Source organism: Bos javanicus, chromosome X (genome assembly GCF_032452875.1).
Source record: "Bos javanicus breed banteng chromosome X, ARS-OSU_banteng_1.0, whole genome shotgun sequence".
Lineage (NCBI taxonomy): Eukaryota > Metazoa > Chordata > Mammalia > Artiodactyla > Bovidae > Bos > Bos javanicus.
In genome coordinates this window covers 32,757,632-32,774,392 of record NC_083897.1, presented here as the reverse complement: position 1 = coordinate 32,774,392, position 16,761 = coordinate 32,757,632, and the positions used below count along the sequence as shown (strand labels likewise).

Below are 16,761 nucleotides of genomic sequence, written 5' to 3'. Positions count from 1 at the left end.
ATCCATAGAGTGCTACTTAGGATGTCAGTATTCCTTTTAGATCTAATGACTTAAGTCAGTGGAACCATTAGATGTTTCTTTTGGCCCATAGGCCTCGGAAGGAATGGCTGAATCACTAACTGCCCAGGGAACTGGGAGCTTTGGGGCAGCCGTGGGCCAGGTTGGGTAGTGTCCTGTGATTTTCATTCTGTGGGTGGTGGTGAGCTGTTGAAGAGCAGCAAGTGCTGGAGCCAGCAGGAGGGCCACCTGTGGGGCACTGGGACAGAGACTGGGCTAGGGACCCTAGAGAAGTCTGCATGGTGGAGGACACAGGCAGTGCCTGAGCCTAGAGCATGGGGAAGGGAGTGCAGCTGTGCACCCATGTCCTGATTTGGGGAATCCAGGCTGTAGTGGCTCCCAGTGAGACAGGAGGCTATGGGAAGCTATGGCACAGGGTGAAGGAGGCCAGGTATGGGAGATGATCGACTCTCTAGGGGATGGCTTCAACTGAAGTGCCTCAGGGAGAGCCGACTCTGGGCCCTGGCAGGAAGGCTGCAGTGGAGACGGAGGTTGCAGAAGCGAGCAGGAGGAGGGCGTGCCTGCCAGAGGTGTGGAGGCCGAACAGAACAGAGCAACGGAGTCAAGAAAGCACGCATGTTTGTGTTTGTGTCTCTCCAGTGGGTAGAGAAGGCAGACTTTGGGGGCCATCACCATTTAAAGAGAGAAAAAGGTACCTGATAGGGAAGTATCAGAGACCAGGAGGCTGGCGAGACAACACACTGGGTTCCTCAACGAAGGAAGAGTGGTGGGCAGTGTCACTTGGTGTGGCAGTGCCCAGTCGGGTGCAAGTGGCAGTGTCCCCAGTGCTGCAGAAGTGACTGGGGACCTGGAGGAAAGCAATTTCCAGGTAGTTGTTGTGGGGACAGAGGCCAGTGCACAGTGGACCCCAGAGCTTGGAGTGGCAGGGGAGGCCATGGAGACTCCAGTGTCCACGGTGTCTCACAAAGCTCTGTGGTGATGGAAAGAGAGAACTAGGGCTGGTAGGGGCATTAGATCAAGAGAAGTGTGGGTTCATTTGGTCTTGGGGTTATTTCGTGTCTAATGGAGATGAGTTGAACATGTGCTTGCAGGAAGGATCCATGGCATGGTGTGATTCAAGATGCAGTAAAGCATCCATGAGTGACATCTTGATGTGACAAGGTCCTCCAGGATCAAGAAAGGAAAGTGTGGGGTGTAGGCGGAGTCCCAACACAAGAAGGCAGGACAGTGATGGTTAGGAACCATCCTAATATAGATACGTATGGGAAGGGGCAGGAGGGGAGCTGGGGACTCCAGCAAAGACTGCCTCTACAGATTGCAAGCTTGGAAACAGGTCACTGCATGGATGAGCTTAAAGGGCCAAGCAGCCACCAAGCAGAGAGGACAGGACACAAGGCCAGAGCCAGGCTTCTCCTTGGCACAGCACTGCTTTGCTCCTCTCTGCTGAAAATCAGGAGGTTCCAAGTATGATGTAATAAAACTTTTGCTGCATTATAATTTGAATTGCCTTTTTAAAATGTTAACCAAACAACTGTGGTATTGAATACAACTGTTACTTTGTTTAACTGATTCTTCTCTTCATTTTTAGTTAGAAATCCTGTGTTCTGTCAACATTCTCCAGTTTATATTCATTGCCTTAAGACTGGACAAGATCATTCACTGGCCCTGGCTTGTATGTAACTTTTTAAATCTTTAAAAAAACTTTTTTTGATTATAAAACTCATGTTCATCATAGAAATCTTGGAAAAGACAGATAAACATAAGTGGTAGGATAATAATCACCCATAATCCCCTAGGAGATAACATGGTTAGTGCTTTTTGTTTCCTTGTTTGGGGGTTTATTGTTTCATAAGGATAATTGAGATCATACTGCATTTATAATTTAGTATCCTGCTTTGTTGTTCTAATGTTGTGTCATAAGCAGTTTTCCATGTCAATAAATGCTCTTTATATGTATAACTTTGAAAGTTTAATTGATAACAAAATATTCTTCAAATACATTTACCAGACTGTCCTCTAATTTCTGAATATTGAACTTGTTACCAGTGTTTTTACAACTATAAATCATGCTGCAGCATATAATTTTGTGTAGATAAATCTTTGCCTGTTTTTTTTTTCATTGCTTTTTTTAAGGAAAGACTCCAAAAGCAGTATTACTGGCCCAGAGAGTAAGAGCTTTTTGAGATTTTGAAATATAAACTGCACTGCCAACTCCCTTTTTCAAAAAAAAAAAAAACTGTGCCTCTTTATACTTTTGCCAGGGATGAAGTCTAAGTCACGCTAGTGACCTCTGACTTCCATGAAAGGCTGTGTGGTTAAAACTGATTGTGCTTACATAGGTAGGAGAATGGATGGAGCTACACACACACACACACACACACACACACACACACACACGTAAATGGCTCCATCCATTCTCGGCAAGCTGCAAATTAGAGAATACAGTACAATTTCAACTAGTAACACATAGAAAGAAGATGAGAGAAAAGATAGAAGACTTACATTGCCTATGTGAGATGAGGTCTTGCCAGGGTTTGGGATCCCGTCCCCCACTGCTTGTTGTGTACTTTTGTACACAAGACATTTTCTGTGATAAACATGGTTTACCTTTAAAAAAAAAAATTACAAAGGTAAAAAAATATACTGAAAAAAAGAAAATACTCATTTGGAGACAAGGAAGAAAATAAGGGAATAAAAGATGCCTTTATAATGAATAAAGATAAGATCAATCACTTCTTCCTAAAGTCTTTGATAAAATATTCATAATAAAAACTGTTGTTCAGTCATCCATCTTAAAGCTTCAGGGTTCTGTATCTGCAGAATGGTAATTGGGCTCAGAGCTTTCTCTTGTACCATGGTGGAAACAAATGTGAGTTAAGACCACAATTTGAGTATAAGATACAATCAGAAAAAAAAAAAATGATTAGGAAAAACTATGCATGTTTTCTATAGATAAACAAAGGAATTTTTCCTGCCCCAGTGCTGTGCAAATCCTAGCAGATGAAACAGCCTGACTGCAGGTTTCCCACAGTGTTCAAGAGAAGCCCAGTGAGGCTACTCACTGACTTTCTACCCACGAGGGCCAGGCCACTGTGCCTGACCCCAGATGTGCTTTAGGAGGAAGACCACAGCAAACCTCCATGCAGAAGGTCCAGCCTCTTCAGGAGTCCAGCTTAAGTCCTGTGTCTAAAAATGAAATGTGAAAACCAAAGAACTGTTAGGAGGAGACAGTCTTTGGGATCTGAAGTTAGGTGAAGAGTTCCTGGAAATGATACCAACAACATGGTCCATAAAAGAAGCTTAAAATTAAAGTAATATTAATGAAAAGACAGGTTGCAGACTAGGAGGAAATACTCATAAAACACATGTGTAACCAAGGACATATATCTAAAGCATCTAAAGAAGTCTCAAAACTAAAAACCTCAGCAACCAAATTTTAAAATTGACGGAAGACTGAACCAACTATTCACAAAGAAGATAGACATATGGTGAATATGCACATGTAAAGGACATCATTACCTACTAGGGAAAAGCAAATAAAAAACAGAATGAGGTGCCACAATACCTTCATCAAAATGGCTAAGATAGCCACAGTACCAGGTGTGCTAGGGCGGAACCAAGGGACGAAGACATTTGCCCATTGCTAGTAGAAAGGCCAAACTGGATAGACGCTCTGGAAAATGTCTTGGCAATTTCTAATAAGGTTAAATAAACATAGAGTTGCCATGTGACCTAGCAGTGCCAATCCTGGGTGTTTCCCTTGGAGAAATGAAAACATACCACACAAAAACCTGGGCACAAGTGTTTACAGCAACTTCATTTGCAACAGCCCAAAGCGGGAAAGCACCCACATTTCCTTCCCAGGGTAAGCAGATAAACAGGGTTGGGTGCATCCATCCAGTGGAACACCACTCAGCAGTGACTGGTAGATAGACACAACAGCCTGGAAGCATCTCAGAGATGTCCTGCTGAGTGGGAGAAGGCAGCCTTGGAAGGTGACATGCTCTATGAGTCCATCTCTGTCACATTCTTGAAGAGACAAAAGTATTGTGTTAGAGGACAGAGCAGTGGCTTCTGGGGGTTGGGGTTGGGGTAAGGTGGTGACACAGCAAAGACAGAGCATGAGTGAGTGTGGCACGGTGACGGAGTTATCCTCTGTCTCGCCCAAGGCCCCACAGATCTACACATACATGTATGAACCATCATGGAACTGGCCACCAATGGAAAACAGTCAATTTTACTGTTTCACAACAGAAAACAAAGGGACAACAGATGTACCCAAGGGGCCATTGAGAAGGGGTAAAAGGTCAAACAGAGGGAGCTTGGTGAGGCCCCTGGGACTCATCTTCTGGGCTTATATGGGGGGTGAAAGGAAGTCTTTCTGGTGTGACAGCAACAGACACAAAACCCGTCTGAGCGAGGCAGCGGAGAAGCCTCCTGGCCTCAATGTGCAAGTTCATGGAGGTCCTGGGTCCCCTGGGCAGCCTGAGTTGCCAGGGGGCACGATCCCCAGCCTCTAGCTACAGAACCCCTGGCAGGATGGGCAGTGCCTGGGAAGAGGGGACATGCTCGTGAGCTGGGGTGGCCTCACTACCCTTGGCAGGTGGAGGGGAGGTGGGCAGAGCGCAGGCCAGCTGAGTGAGCTCAAGATTCAGGGAAATGGCTGCTCTCCACCCCGAGGGTGGCCCTGGCTGCGGGGGATCCCACCAGGAGCAGCAGGTCCTCTTTACACGCTGGCCACATCCAGGCCTGGCACCCACTTACATGCAGAGATCCAGGATGAAGTCAGTCGTGCCTCCCCTAAAGACCTTTCTTCTCTCCTCCCGCCCTCAGGTCGTGTGTGTCCCCTTGTGGATTCTCATGTCGTTTCTGTGTCTGGTAGTCCTCTACTATATCGTGTGGTCCGTCCTGTTCCTGCGTTCCATGGATGTGATCGCAGAGCAGAGGAGGACACACATCACCATGGCGCTAAGCTGGATGACCATCGTTGTGCCACTCCTTACTTTTGAGGTAAGCTCTCTGGCAGACTGTGCGCCCCTGGGGCTTGAAAGGAGCTCAGGACAGTAGAGCTGCCTTTCTTTGGAGGCCTGGGAGCTGGCAGTGGGAAGTGGACCTTTCCAGCTACCATGCATCTGAATGTTGTCTTGTAGAAAGAGAAAGTTGGATGTGGTGTTTTGGTATTTGAGCCCTATAGAGAATTAGAGAGTGGGCACTGTTATTCCTCCGAAAAAAAACACCAGGAAGAGTTTCCCATAACAAGCCAGATGTTGGAAATTTTCTAGGTGGATGGATTCTGCTTTGTCCTGAAGAGCCATGTGAAAGCTCTTCTCATCCTTTCCCCCAGAATTGAGGCTTTCTGTTATCTCCTGTGGGGTGACCTTTCCCCCTTAGGAGGCCTGATGAGGGTGGGCAGCCTGGCTTCAGACAGGGTCCATTTTCAGACACTCCATTGACAGAACATTGACCATTTCTCTTTCCTTAGATCCTGCTGGTTCATAAGCTGGACGGCCACAATGCGTTCTCCTGTATCCCCATATTTGTCCCCCTTTGGCTTTCCTTGATCACTCTGATGGCAACCACCTTCGGACAGAAAGGCGGAAACCACTGTATGTACTTAGCATTTCAGAAGTCCTTGAATGGTGGGTGTGCACATCTCTGTCTGGTGTGTGGCTATATGGGTGTGTGTGTGTGGCCCTGCTCTATGAAAAAATGAACCTGAGGACCCCAATCAAGGAGTTTCCCTGGGGAAGGTGGGACTGGAGAAGACCTGGAGTCTTCCAGGAAAGGGAGCACTGTTAATCCTGTGACTGGAGAACTGAGCATGGCAGGCGGCCTCTCTGAGTCCATTCACTGTGACAAGGGAAACATTATCCCTTCTAGCCAGGGGCTCCTGAAGATTCAGTGAAAATCCGCATCATCTCCCAAACTCTAGACATCCTCCGGGATCTGTTTCCTCACTCTTGGCAGCATCATTCTTGATATCACTGACTCTCAGCAGTGGTGCCTGGCTCGCTCGCTCTCCCTCTCCATTGTGATGATACCTGTTTAGAAGTGCTCTTTGATGAGAGCCTCTCCTCACTAGTCCTTGAGCTCCTTTGCATGTAACCCTGAAGCACACCCTTCTGGAAGCTAATGTGACAAGATGTTGTACCTAAGGAAAGCCAGCACTGACCTGATGGTTTAGTGGTACCCAGACAGGAAGAGCGGGCCTTGGAGAAGGAGCTTTGAGGTGGCTCTGTGAGCTCAGACCACCTGCTGGCTTGGACCAACACATACCTATTGTCTTCCCAGACTCCAGGGGTAACAGAAACCTTTTTCTTGGATAACATTCCTTGTTGCACATGGCTTTCTCCTGGGCCAGGAAGATTGAGTGGTTGACATTATCTAGGTGCCATAGGCATTTGAGATTCACTAGGGCAGTAGTTCTCAAACTGGAGGACCCATCAGAGCCCCAAGACCCCACCCTACCCCCCCACCCCACCCCCCACACAGAGTTTCTGGTTCAGGAGGTTTGGACCAGGGCCCAAGATTGCATCCCTGACAGGCCCCAGGGAGACATCCTGGGGGCTGCCAGTCCAGGAGCCCCAGCTACGGAGCCACAGAGCTGCAGGACGTCCTTCTGGTCCTTGTTGGTATTGAGGCCTAGCTTAGGCTTCATTCTAAGATGTCAGGATAAAGCAGTACATTATACAAGAAAAACTCTTCAGGAAAGAAAAGCAACCTGAGATTCAGTGGAGGCTAGTGTTTGAGAAAGTACATTTCTTCTGTTTCAGGGTGGTTTGGGATTCGCAAGGATTTCTGTCAGTTTCTGCTTGAAATCTGCCCGTTTTTGAGAGAATATGGAAACATCTCCTACGACCTCCACCATGAAGGTAGCGAGGAAACTGAAGAAACGCCAGTTCCAGAACCTCCTAAGATCGCTCCTATGTTTCGAAAGAAGACCCGGGTGGTTATCACCCAGAGCCCTGGGAAGTACGTCCTCCCACCTCCCAAATTAAATATTGAAATGCCAGATTAGACCGTGTTCCCAGGGCAGATCAAGAGTGCACCTGGCCCGCCCTCTTTTCCACCTTCTTCTGCCTCCATTCACCCCCTCCCTCCCACCCTGAACTGGAGCTGGAGCTGGGTCTCCAGGGACTTCCATCTCATGCCTTGTTTGCACTCAATGCCTACCCAGTGACTCACCGCCACGGGACATGCGGCTGGCAGGTGCCTGGAACATGCAGCGTGGTGTAGGGTGCACATCAGCGGATTTGGACCTGATGGAGGGAGCATATGGAGACAGAGGAAACAACTCCCAGTGGGCAGGTGCCTTCAGAGCTGGCTTGGGCCCAAGAAGTAATGGCCACCCAGCTGGTTTTCTAAGTGTGAAAATTCCCGTCAAAAGTGTTATTGAAAAATGTATTATTGAACCAAGCCAGCCTGGCCACTTAGCTCAGAAACTCCTGTTGTGGTGTGGTCAGGGGCCCTGACTAAGCCTCAGGCCTCACATGCACCCACACCACTGTGACTGGCCATGCTCCTGCCATGCACATCATTTCTGGGTTTTTACTGACCCCATTGGTGAGCCCTTTCTAATGGAGTGACTCCGTGCCTGTATAGTATTTATACAAATATTTTAGCGTTGTAATATACCGTGTTAAATCCTAGTTCTGTACAGTATATTCTGTTAAAGTATTTTTTTACAAGCTTGTACTGGAGACATACATGTTCTGTTGCAGAAGTAGAAGCCAGTAGCACCACACCCCTGTCCTGACCACTGGAGTGCTACCCCCTTCATGGGACATTGCCATCTCCTCTTCAGTTTCTCCATATACATACTAGCTGCTGCTGCCAGAACTGCCACAGTAAGCAAGAAATGGTTTGTACTTTTTCTCCCACACTGGGAACACTGACTTGCAGAAAACCGTAAAGCACGCCTGGGAGCTGGAGCGCTGGACAAGGTGCCAAGACTGGGAATGTCCAGCAGCATGAACAGGTTGAGATGTGGGGCTTGTTGTCCATCACACACTGCACCTATGCTTTTAGCTAGGAACTTGGGGTAGAGCCGAGAGTCAGAAGGAAAAAAGCAGATGCGATGCAAACAAGATGGCCATGAGTAAAAGAGGGTAAAAGGAGCCCTGGCTTTGTCACCCAGGAGCAGGGGGGAGAGGGCAGCTACTGCCTTGTGTGAACCAGGCTCTGCTGATGTACACTGCACCACCACTCCATCCTGACACCAGCCTGGAACAAGCCCGTGCTCTCTTCAGGGGCACACTTGGAATGGTGTTGCCTTTCCTGCTTGGTATGTAACAAATGTAGCCCAGTCTACTCTTTTTCTCCCCTTTAGCTGTTCAATAAACTAGTTCTTCATTTTCCATGTGCACTGTGCAGGTCTTGCTTTAGATGTGGACCAGGATGCTGGGAGTTCTCTTGGCCAGCACAAAAGGGAATCTCGAGTTGCCACGGCCAGCTGAGGGGAGCAGGGGTGGGTGAATATGTCTCAGGAGTATGCAGGGGCAGCCAGGACATACATAGAGGAAAGGGTGGGCCTGGGGATTCAGCCATTGGCAGGGAGTGCCCTGCCACAATCCTGATGGTGAGGAGGTAGCCGAGAGTGTTTGTGGGGTCCCAGACAGTCTAAAATGGAACTCGCCTTTTCAGGGGTTTGAGGCATTCCTGGGTCACGTGGGAGGGCACTGAGTAGGGCTTCTGTCTAAGGGAAACACTGGGAAATTCTATCTAGCTCACTCGAGCTGTGTCTAGAAACATTTAATTCAAGTGGTGTTTCAGCCCCCAGTTTGCAAGAATCGACAAGGAAGCCCACCCCTCGCTGGTGACCAGAGGCTTCAAGCATGGAGCCAATGTCCACCGGGAGATCAGTGCTTATGCACCTTGGATGCAGACTTGCTGTCAGACACAGCACACTTCCCCATAACCACGTGGCAGACTTACGTGTCAGGAACCTCGCCACCTCCTGTACCTCCCCCGAGTCCTCAGGACCCCGTGAGGCAGGTGCCCCTAGGGTTACCTGTGTGGGGAAGCAGAGGCTCAGAGTGGGCAAGCCAGGCATCTGGGGATCAGCAGGGCAGCCGTGTCCACCTTGGCATCTCCTCACACAAGCCCTCTCTCTCACCCACTGGGCCGGGCTCCTGGGCTGGATGGCTGACACCTCAAGGTCAGAGGCATTTCTGATTCTGGAAATCTCGGGAAGATCTTCAACCCCAAGAGCAGAGTTGGGGTGAGGGGCATTAGTGGGGTGGGCCGCCCATGTGGGCTGCCCTGCATGGCAGCCTCTTTGATGTTAGAGCACTAGGCCCCAGAGCAGGATGGCAGCTCTCATAGCCTGGACACAGCCTGATGGAATTCCCGTGGATGGTGGTCAAAGGAAAGAGCCACACTGTGTGTGAAGGCCCAGGGCAACCACCCCCTCCCACGTGCCTGGGACCACAGTATGCAGAGCAAGGCCAGCCTGGGGTAGACATGGGCAGGCTGCAGAAGCCAGAGGACGGCAACCTGCCCTGTGTCCCTGGGACCTCGTCCATAGCCTCTACAGCCCCCACCCTTGGGCTCCTGCAGCCCAATGGCAGGACCTGGAGAGGGTCTGTGTGGAGGACTGGATGCCCAGCCAGCGACAGTGCACAGGAGGCCGGGTGGCTGTACCCTTGACTGTGGACCCCGACCCTGGACGTGGCTGTGCTTGAGCACAAGGGTGCCATCCAGAACCCTCATGGCACCTGTGAACACAGAGGATGGGCTGACTTTGAGGGTCACATGTCTGTTGGTGTGTTTCTGCCCAGACTTGGGACTCTAGGACCAGAAGGCCATGCCCGATTCGCACAAGTGCTCGGCCTGAGACTTCATGCCCATGCACGAGTGTCATGGGGCCCACTGCCATGACGAGCGTGGACCAGGAAGCTGACACGTTGAGCAACCTGGGTACAACAGCCCTTTATTAGGTCACTTAATGACTGCCTTGTAATGTTAGCCCCAAGCAAGCAGAGGCCTTTGGTGAGGGGCCAAGCACCCTTGTGAGCCTGGACTGCTCCTGGCCACTGCACTGTCCCATTTCCAGGAAGGAGGGACGCACCACTCTCCACGTGGCTGCAGACAAGGAGGGCCCTGCGATGGACGGGGTGCCCGGCTTCAGGGGGGCTCCCTTTCTTCCAAACACAGGGCCTCTGGCCCTCAGCTCAGGGAGCTATGACCCTCCCTGCGGACCTTTCGGTAGCCCTGGCTCAGCCTGTGCCCGTGGGCCACCGCAGCTTCAGGCTGCTGCTGGAAGAGAGCGCTTTCCAGGCTTTGAGGTAAGAGCCTTTGTTGAAGAGGCCACACACCGTGCCTCTTCACGTGCAGTGTCGTGCCCTGCCTGGGGGAGAGGGCAGCCTCCTCTCCCTCCCCTTTCCCATCATCAACAGTCACTGCTTTATGTCCTTCTGGTGGGAGGAAGATGGCACTTGCTTACACATCAATGAGGAGCTCTTTGAGGACATTTTGGAGAGGGTGGGCTCAGGCAAGTTATTTGAGACAGACTGCATGAAGAGCTTCGTCTGCCAGCTTAGTCTGTACAGATTCAGCAAAGCGTGCCAGGATGTGCTCACCTCCCTCTGCCTGACCAGTCTGCTCATGGAGGAGCCGCCTGTCTGTGTCCTGAGCAAGGTAAGGGCCGGGCAGTACCTGCTGGGTCCTGGGAGCGGGGTGGGTGCCAACCTCAGGGCCGCCAGGGACAGTGGCCAGCCTGCAGGGAAAGATGAGTGTAAAGACAGGACTGGGGACCGGCGTGACTGCTGGAGCTGCCAGTGCTGCGTGCTGCACTGGGGAGTTATGAGGGGGAGAGCCTGAGCATTCTCAGCACAAAGAAGTCACTGCCCCTCCTCTCTTTCTCCAGTGGGGATGTCTGTGTGAGATAACGGAGGTGAGCTGAATGCACAGTAGGGATCAGGTCAGGCTACCCGGGGGCCAGGTGTCACTCGGTACCGCTGATCCGTGGGCCCTTAGATCGCAGTCACACCGGGGAAAGAAATGACACTGCTCAAATGCTGGACCTTCCTCTCCTCCAGCCAGGGAACAAATGGGCCCAGGGTGGAGGCAGATAGGGAGAGGGGTTTGTGTACCCCCATGACTCCCTCACGGCTCAGACCAGAAAGAATCTGCCTGCAAGGCGGGAGACCTGGGGAGGGAAGATCCCTGGGTTGGGAAGATCTGGAGGAGGGCATAGCAACCCACTCCAGTATTCTTGCTGGGAGAATCCCCATGGACAGGAGCCTGGTGGGCTATTGTCCATGGGGTCACAAAGAGTCAAACACAAGTGACTAAGCACATGCCTCCCATAGCTGTGGAGCAGAAGTTTAGTGCAGGGAAGCACAGGTCCTTTCCTGGGAAATGTCCTGCTCAGCTGAGGAAGTGCAGGCCAAGGGTCAACACCTGCATAGAAAGCAGGGAAGCTTCTGCAGTCTGCCTGCTGCAAATGCCAAGTGCCCTCTGAGGACCTTGTACGGATATCCTTGGGCCACTCTGAGTCATTTTCCAAGGGCAAGAGGCCATGGTGAGTTAGTGAGTCAAGCTAGATGTTAGATGGGCAAGCTGGGGCACTGCCTCTTGTGGGACAGGGTCCTGCTTTCTCCATGAGGCCTGGGGATGGCTGGGTTAGGGCACCCAGGGGCCTAGCCAGGAGGGTGTTGGTTTCAGTAAGCCTCCTTTTGACACTAGGACTTTGCTATTCTCTCTCTCTCTCAGTGAACCCCGGTTACAGTTCTGCTACAGTCCCCTGTTTAAGAGAGACAGCCCACACCTCCTGAAGAAGATGAAGAGGAGAGTGGGCGTTAAGTCTGCGTCTTGGCAGGTGAAGGGCAGGCTAGCAGACCTGGGTGTCCCTCCTGCACCCAGCACCGTGCAGCCACAGGATGGCCTGTCACCCTGCCCTGAGGTTGCCCAGGGGACCACGAGCCACGTGGAACTTGTCCCCACCACTGGCCTGGCCGGGACCTATGTCGTCCCTGCTGCTGGTCTGGGGACAGCAGCCCTGCTCCCCTTGATGGGTCCTGAGACCTGGCAGCCCAAGGGCACGCAGGTTCCTTTCTCTCTAGTCCCTGTCCTGACAGGCGGCCCTGCCCATTGAGAGCCAGTGGCTCTGCTTCACCTGGCCCCCTGCCCAGATGGCTCCTCCCATGGTGGTGGTGGGCCCCACCACTGTGCCCACCCAGATCTTCAACCTGTCCCCTGGCCAGCTCCCAGTGTCCATGCTGGTACCTCTGTGCTCCATCTGGATGCCTGTCATGGCAGCCGGGCCAGACCCCAACCTGATCTTGACTGCTCAGGCCCTGAACCCCTTCTACTACTGCTCAGGCAGCCCCTCTTTCCCATAATCTCCAGCCATTCTTTCCCGTAATCCCCACCCCCTTAAGGTGTGCCCCCAGAGGACCCCAAACATGCACCCTATTCAGACAGATAGAGGTTGCCCTGTGGTCAGAACACTTCAGGGCAATAAAGAGGCTGAAAACATGAGGGATTTCCCACCCAGCACATGTCTTCAGTGCCTCCATCCTAGGCCTGGCTGAGCATTTGAGTCCCCTCAGGCAGCTGCTTGCTTGGGAAGGCAAGACAGATGGCCACTCACTCCCAGCACAATACAGGCACCTCTTACACACACCTGGGGAAGTCCCACAGACACTGCACCCACTCACTGAAAAGACCCATCAAAGGCTGGACAAGAGCCTGACTGAGTGGCTTCATGGGCACAGGGACACTGTCCAGCAGGCTCCTCACTTGACAGATGAGGATAAATTAGGCCTCCCCTTGTTGGGGGTCCCAAAAGAGCCCTTCCTGTCCTGAGATGCACAGGGCTGGAGCCTGTGGTCCCTGCCCAAGGCCTGCGAGTGTTCAGTCTCGGGGTTTGCTGTTGTCTGGACAGCAGGCCTGAGGTTTGGCTTCATTGCAGGGCCTGCATCTGGTGACATTTTCTTGTTTCTCTTTTCCTTTTTCAGCTGAGCACTCCTAGGGTGTCACAACTCAGCACCCTCTGCTCGCTGGGGTGTCCAGTTTATAATGTGCTTTCTCTTAAAAGAGAGTTTGTCCTGAGGATCATAGCAAATAGCCCTCCAGGGTTACACTGCAGACACAAGAGCTCCGAGGTCAGGAGAGGGGAGAGCACACACACCAGTCCACTGGAAGCAGAAGGCTGTGTCTCCTTTGTTGGCAGTCTGGTGCAGGCACAGGAGGCCCCTGAGAAAGGACTTGGGGCGGTGAAGGCCAGGGCTCTGTCAGCCCCAGCACTAAGCTGCTGTGACGCCCGACCAGGCTGATCACTTCCAAGACAAAACACAGCCCATTACGAAGGTTCACTGCCTGGGGCACACCTTAACTTTTCAGAAGGTTTCATTCTTTTTTTGTCTTGACTTCTGTATGCCTCCTGACCTGGAATCACATGCAGATGCTGCTATTTAAAAACCACGTTCCTAGAAACTTCAGCATGTGTGGCACCTGCTTACCTGTAAACCTATAGAGAAAACAGAGATAGGCAGATTGTAATCTCAAGTCATCTGCTTGTCACAAAAGGCACCTTTTATTTACAAACTCAAGGCTTCCTGACATCAAGAGACCCATGTGGTACTTCACTCTCACCACTCAGTCCTTGGTAGATTTTGACGGATATCTGCAGAATGAAGTGGCTAAGCATGGGTCTTCCTGGGCTGGGCAGAGGCGGCAGCCTAACGTGACACAGGAGTGTAGGGAGGGAGCATGGACTTGATGGGCTGGCCCTGGACAGTCAAACTGTCTCGAGCCCCACACATGCCCTGGTCACCAGAGGAGAGGCCAGGTGGCTCAAGTGGCACAGGGTTAGTTCTGTTCCTGGGGCCACACAGGCGACAGTGTCTAGGAGAGTGGAAATGCAATTCAACCAGACAGGGTGTCTCAGAGAGGGGGCCTGCCTCACAAGTGCTCCAACTAGGCAAGGGTGACCCTGGAGGCCCAACTGGGCAGACCCCGGGGAGCTGGTGATCCACGGCCAACTCACTTCCCACCAGCTCTGCCCCAGCCTCCCTCGGCCCAGTGCTAATCTTGGGCCCTCAGTGGCCCCTTCGTCCCCTGGGCTCCCTTGCTCTGTCCCTTCACAAAGGGAGGTGCCATGGCCAAACAGGGATGAGGTGGGGAGGCTGAAAAAGGCTGATTTCTGGATGACAGAAACAAGGCTTAGCCTGCGGTGAGCAAAGCTGGTGGTGCTCTCGAGTGCTAGCTCTTTGCAAGAGGAACCGCCTGAAACTCCGTGGCAACTGTCATGAGGAAAGGCCTTGGGATGAATTGAGCTACAAACCAGCAGGGGAGGCTGATGAGACACCACAGCCTGGGTCTTGTCCATGCCTGACCCCACAAGCAAGGCCTACGACCAGGCAGCAAGGTTCTCAACCATCCTCTGAGCCTCTGGAAAGGGAGGGAAGGTCCCCATCTCCAAGGTCTGAGGTCTCGGCCAGGGAGCTCCCCAAGGCCCCATGCAAACCCCCCCAGATGATGAGCTCTGCACATCCCTGCAGACAGGAAATCTGGGGACACCCAAGCCTCCCTCAGGCAGCACCTCCGGCCTCTGAGGGGGGCTGGGGCAGCCAGGCCATCATGGGGGCTGGGCTGGACTGCAGTGAGGCAGAGTCCTTGGCCCTCAGGGGCCCCAGGAGCAGGGAGGCCAGCTACCCACCCTCCTCCCAAATGTCTCTCCTTTCTGCGGAAAAAGTCAGGCCAATAGGGACTTAGAACCCACAAGTCACAAGTTCTTGGCCCCTGAGAGCCCCTCTGGCCACTCTGCACAAGAAGGGCCCATGGGGGGTGGGCATCAGTGCAGACCAGTGGGGAGAGAGCCACCAAGGAGACGACCCTGGCGATACTGCAGACAGGAGAATGAAGTCACTGTGAGTGGCCAAAGGCCATCTCCAGGCTGCTGAGTTCTTGCTAACTCACCTGCCACTCCTCACAGTCTTCAGCTAAAACAACATCATTTAAACAAAAATTTCCAAAGTCTGGTGATACTGAGGGGCCCCCATGGGAAGGTGAGTGGTTCCCTGTGCTCCCCCAAGGTCATGGGTGCAGCAGGCCCTCATTTAGCATCTGTGCTAGGACTGTAGCCTTCTCTCAAGGGTTAAGGAGGCCCCCTCCTGAGTGAGGACATGGGCATGCAGTCACCCTGGAACAGAGAGTCTCAGAACACAACTCCACACCTACTGGGACTCCTGGGGGCCCTGGTGCAGGCTGTCAGGCTGAGACACCACCACCCCCCCCCCGACTTCCTCAGTGAACTTGGGGATTCAGGGGTTGGTCTTTGGGGCACAGTCTCAGGTGGGCAGAGGGAGGTGCCCATGTTCTGCTAATACTCAAGGTGAGGACCAGAGGAGACTGAGGGTCCCCAGGGGATGCATGTGTGGCCCTCCTGACAGCCCTGGGGGATCATGGGGAACAGCATCCAGAGGTTATGTCACTGATCCTGATGGGAGTAAAGTGAGGGCCTGGGTCAGGTGCCCGGGTTCAGGTCAGCAGAGTGAAGGAACCCAGCTGTGCTAGGAGTCAAGGTAGAACCCTGAGGGGGGCTCTGGGGCCCCAGGACATCCAGGTCATCACTGCTCTCAGCCCTGAGAGACCCCGGCATGGTCGTAGGAGTGAGCCCCCTACTCCTGCTTGCCTCTCGGGGTCCTGGCTGGGGAGGGCCTGGTTCTAAGGGGAGCAAGGTCAGGGACAGAGGGTGGTGCTCAGACCTGCTGAGAGTCAAAGTGAAGAGCAGGAGGAGGGTTGAGGAATTCCGGGGCATCATCTCAGCTTGGGAAGCCCTGGGCATGGAGCCCTGATGTCGTGTCTGCAGACACCCCTGGAGGATCCCAGTGAAGTGATGGCCTTGGTGTGAGGGCCCTGCCTCCGGTCAACACAAGGGGCATCCCCGGACCCGCCAGGGCTCAAGATGAGGACCTTGAGGGAGGACACAGGGAATCCCACAGGTCCCGGCACCTGCTGTCAGTCAGGGGCGACTCTCGTGGGGGCATGAGCTTGGGGTCTCAGACATTGGAGACTTGATATAAGGGGTGGGGCCTCAGAGATTGGAGGGGAGATTCTTAGGCTTTGAAGGAGTTTAGGTGAGGACCCTGAGGAGGGACTAGAGGACCGTGGACCCCAATCAGAGGAGACCTCAGAGAGCCCATCTCCATTGTCAGTCCAGGGCGACAGTGGAGTAGAATGAGTGCAGCGGGCATGGTCTGACTTCCTGACACCCGTGTCTTCCAGAGAGTGGGGCCCTGGTATAAGGGGGGGGGGGCTTCAGCTGGGTGGAGGCGAGAATCCAGGTCCTGCCCGGGGGCAAGGTGAGGTGCCTGAGGAGAACTAAGGGGACCCCAGGGATTAAAAGACCCCACAGATCCCCACCCCTGGAGTCGGCCGTGGGAGCCCTTGGGGTGAGAAGTGCACACTAGGTCTGACTGGGGACCTCCTGAGAGCAGCAGGGCCTCAAAATGGAGGACGGGATAAGCCCAGGTCCTGCCTGGAGTCCAGGCTTCATGAGAGGAAGGAATCAGGCAGTTAGACCCGAACATAGGGAGGAATCCTTGCCTTTGATAGGGGTCTTGGAGGCTGCAGAGTGGGGTGAACAGGGTGAGCAGTTTCTTGACCTCTGGCTTAGGGACCTCAAGACCTGAGGTGATCAGGCGGGGGGCTGAGGCTTCAGGTCCACAGAGGGTGGACTTCCCGGACACCGAGGGAGGACCGAGCAGACCCCTGCCCCTGTGCTCAGTGCTGGGA

The 16,761-nt window shown here is 52.9% G+C and overlaps 2 protein-coding genes across 3 annotated transcripts in view; both read left to right on the top strand.

Annotated features, from left to right (window-relative positions):
• Positions 1-8,375, top strand: part of TMEM185A (transmembrane protein 185A) — a 41,848-nt gene extending 33,473 nt beyond the window's left edge. The window contains exons 4-8 of one of the 2 annotated variants that reach the window (XM_061408685.1): positions 1,607-1,690; positions 4,852-5,028; positions 5,501-5,624; positions 6,792-6,990; positions 7,740-8,375. In XM_061408685.1, coding sequence (XP_061264669.1) covers positions 1,607-1,690; positions 4,852-5,028; positions 5,501-5,624; positions 6,792-6,990; positions 7,740-7,755 — 600 coding nt within the window. In that variant the 3' untranslated portion in view covers positions 7,756-8,375. Of the gene's footprint in view, positions 1-1,606; positions 1,691-4,851; positions 5,029-5,500; positions 5,625-6,791 lie in introns of both variants that reach the window. The other variant, XM_061408683.1, reaches the window with a different exon arrangement.
• A 1,518-nt stretch (positions 8,376-9,893) lies between these two features.
• Positions 9,894-14,637, top strand: LOC133242542 (uncharacterized). Its single transcript, XM_061408739.1, has 3 exons — positions 9,894-9,936; positions 10,310-10,796; positions 11,707-14,637. The coding sequence occupies exons 1-3, from the start codon at positions 9,894-9,896 to the stop codon at positions 12,113-12,115; spliced, it is 939 nt and encodes a 312-aa protein (XP_061264723.1). The 3' UTR covers positions 12,116-14,637.
• Positions 14,638-16,761: the final 2,124 nt, after the last annotated feature.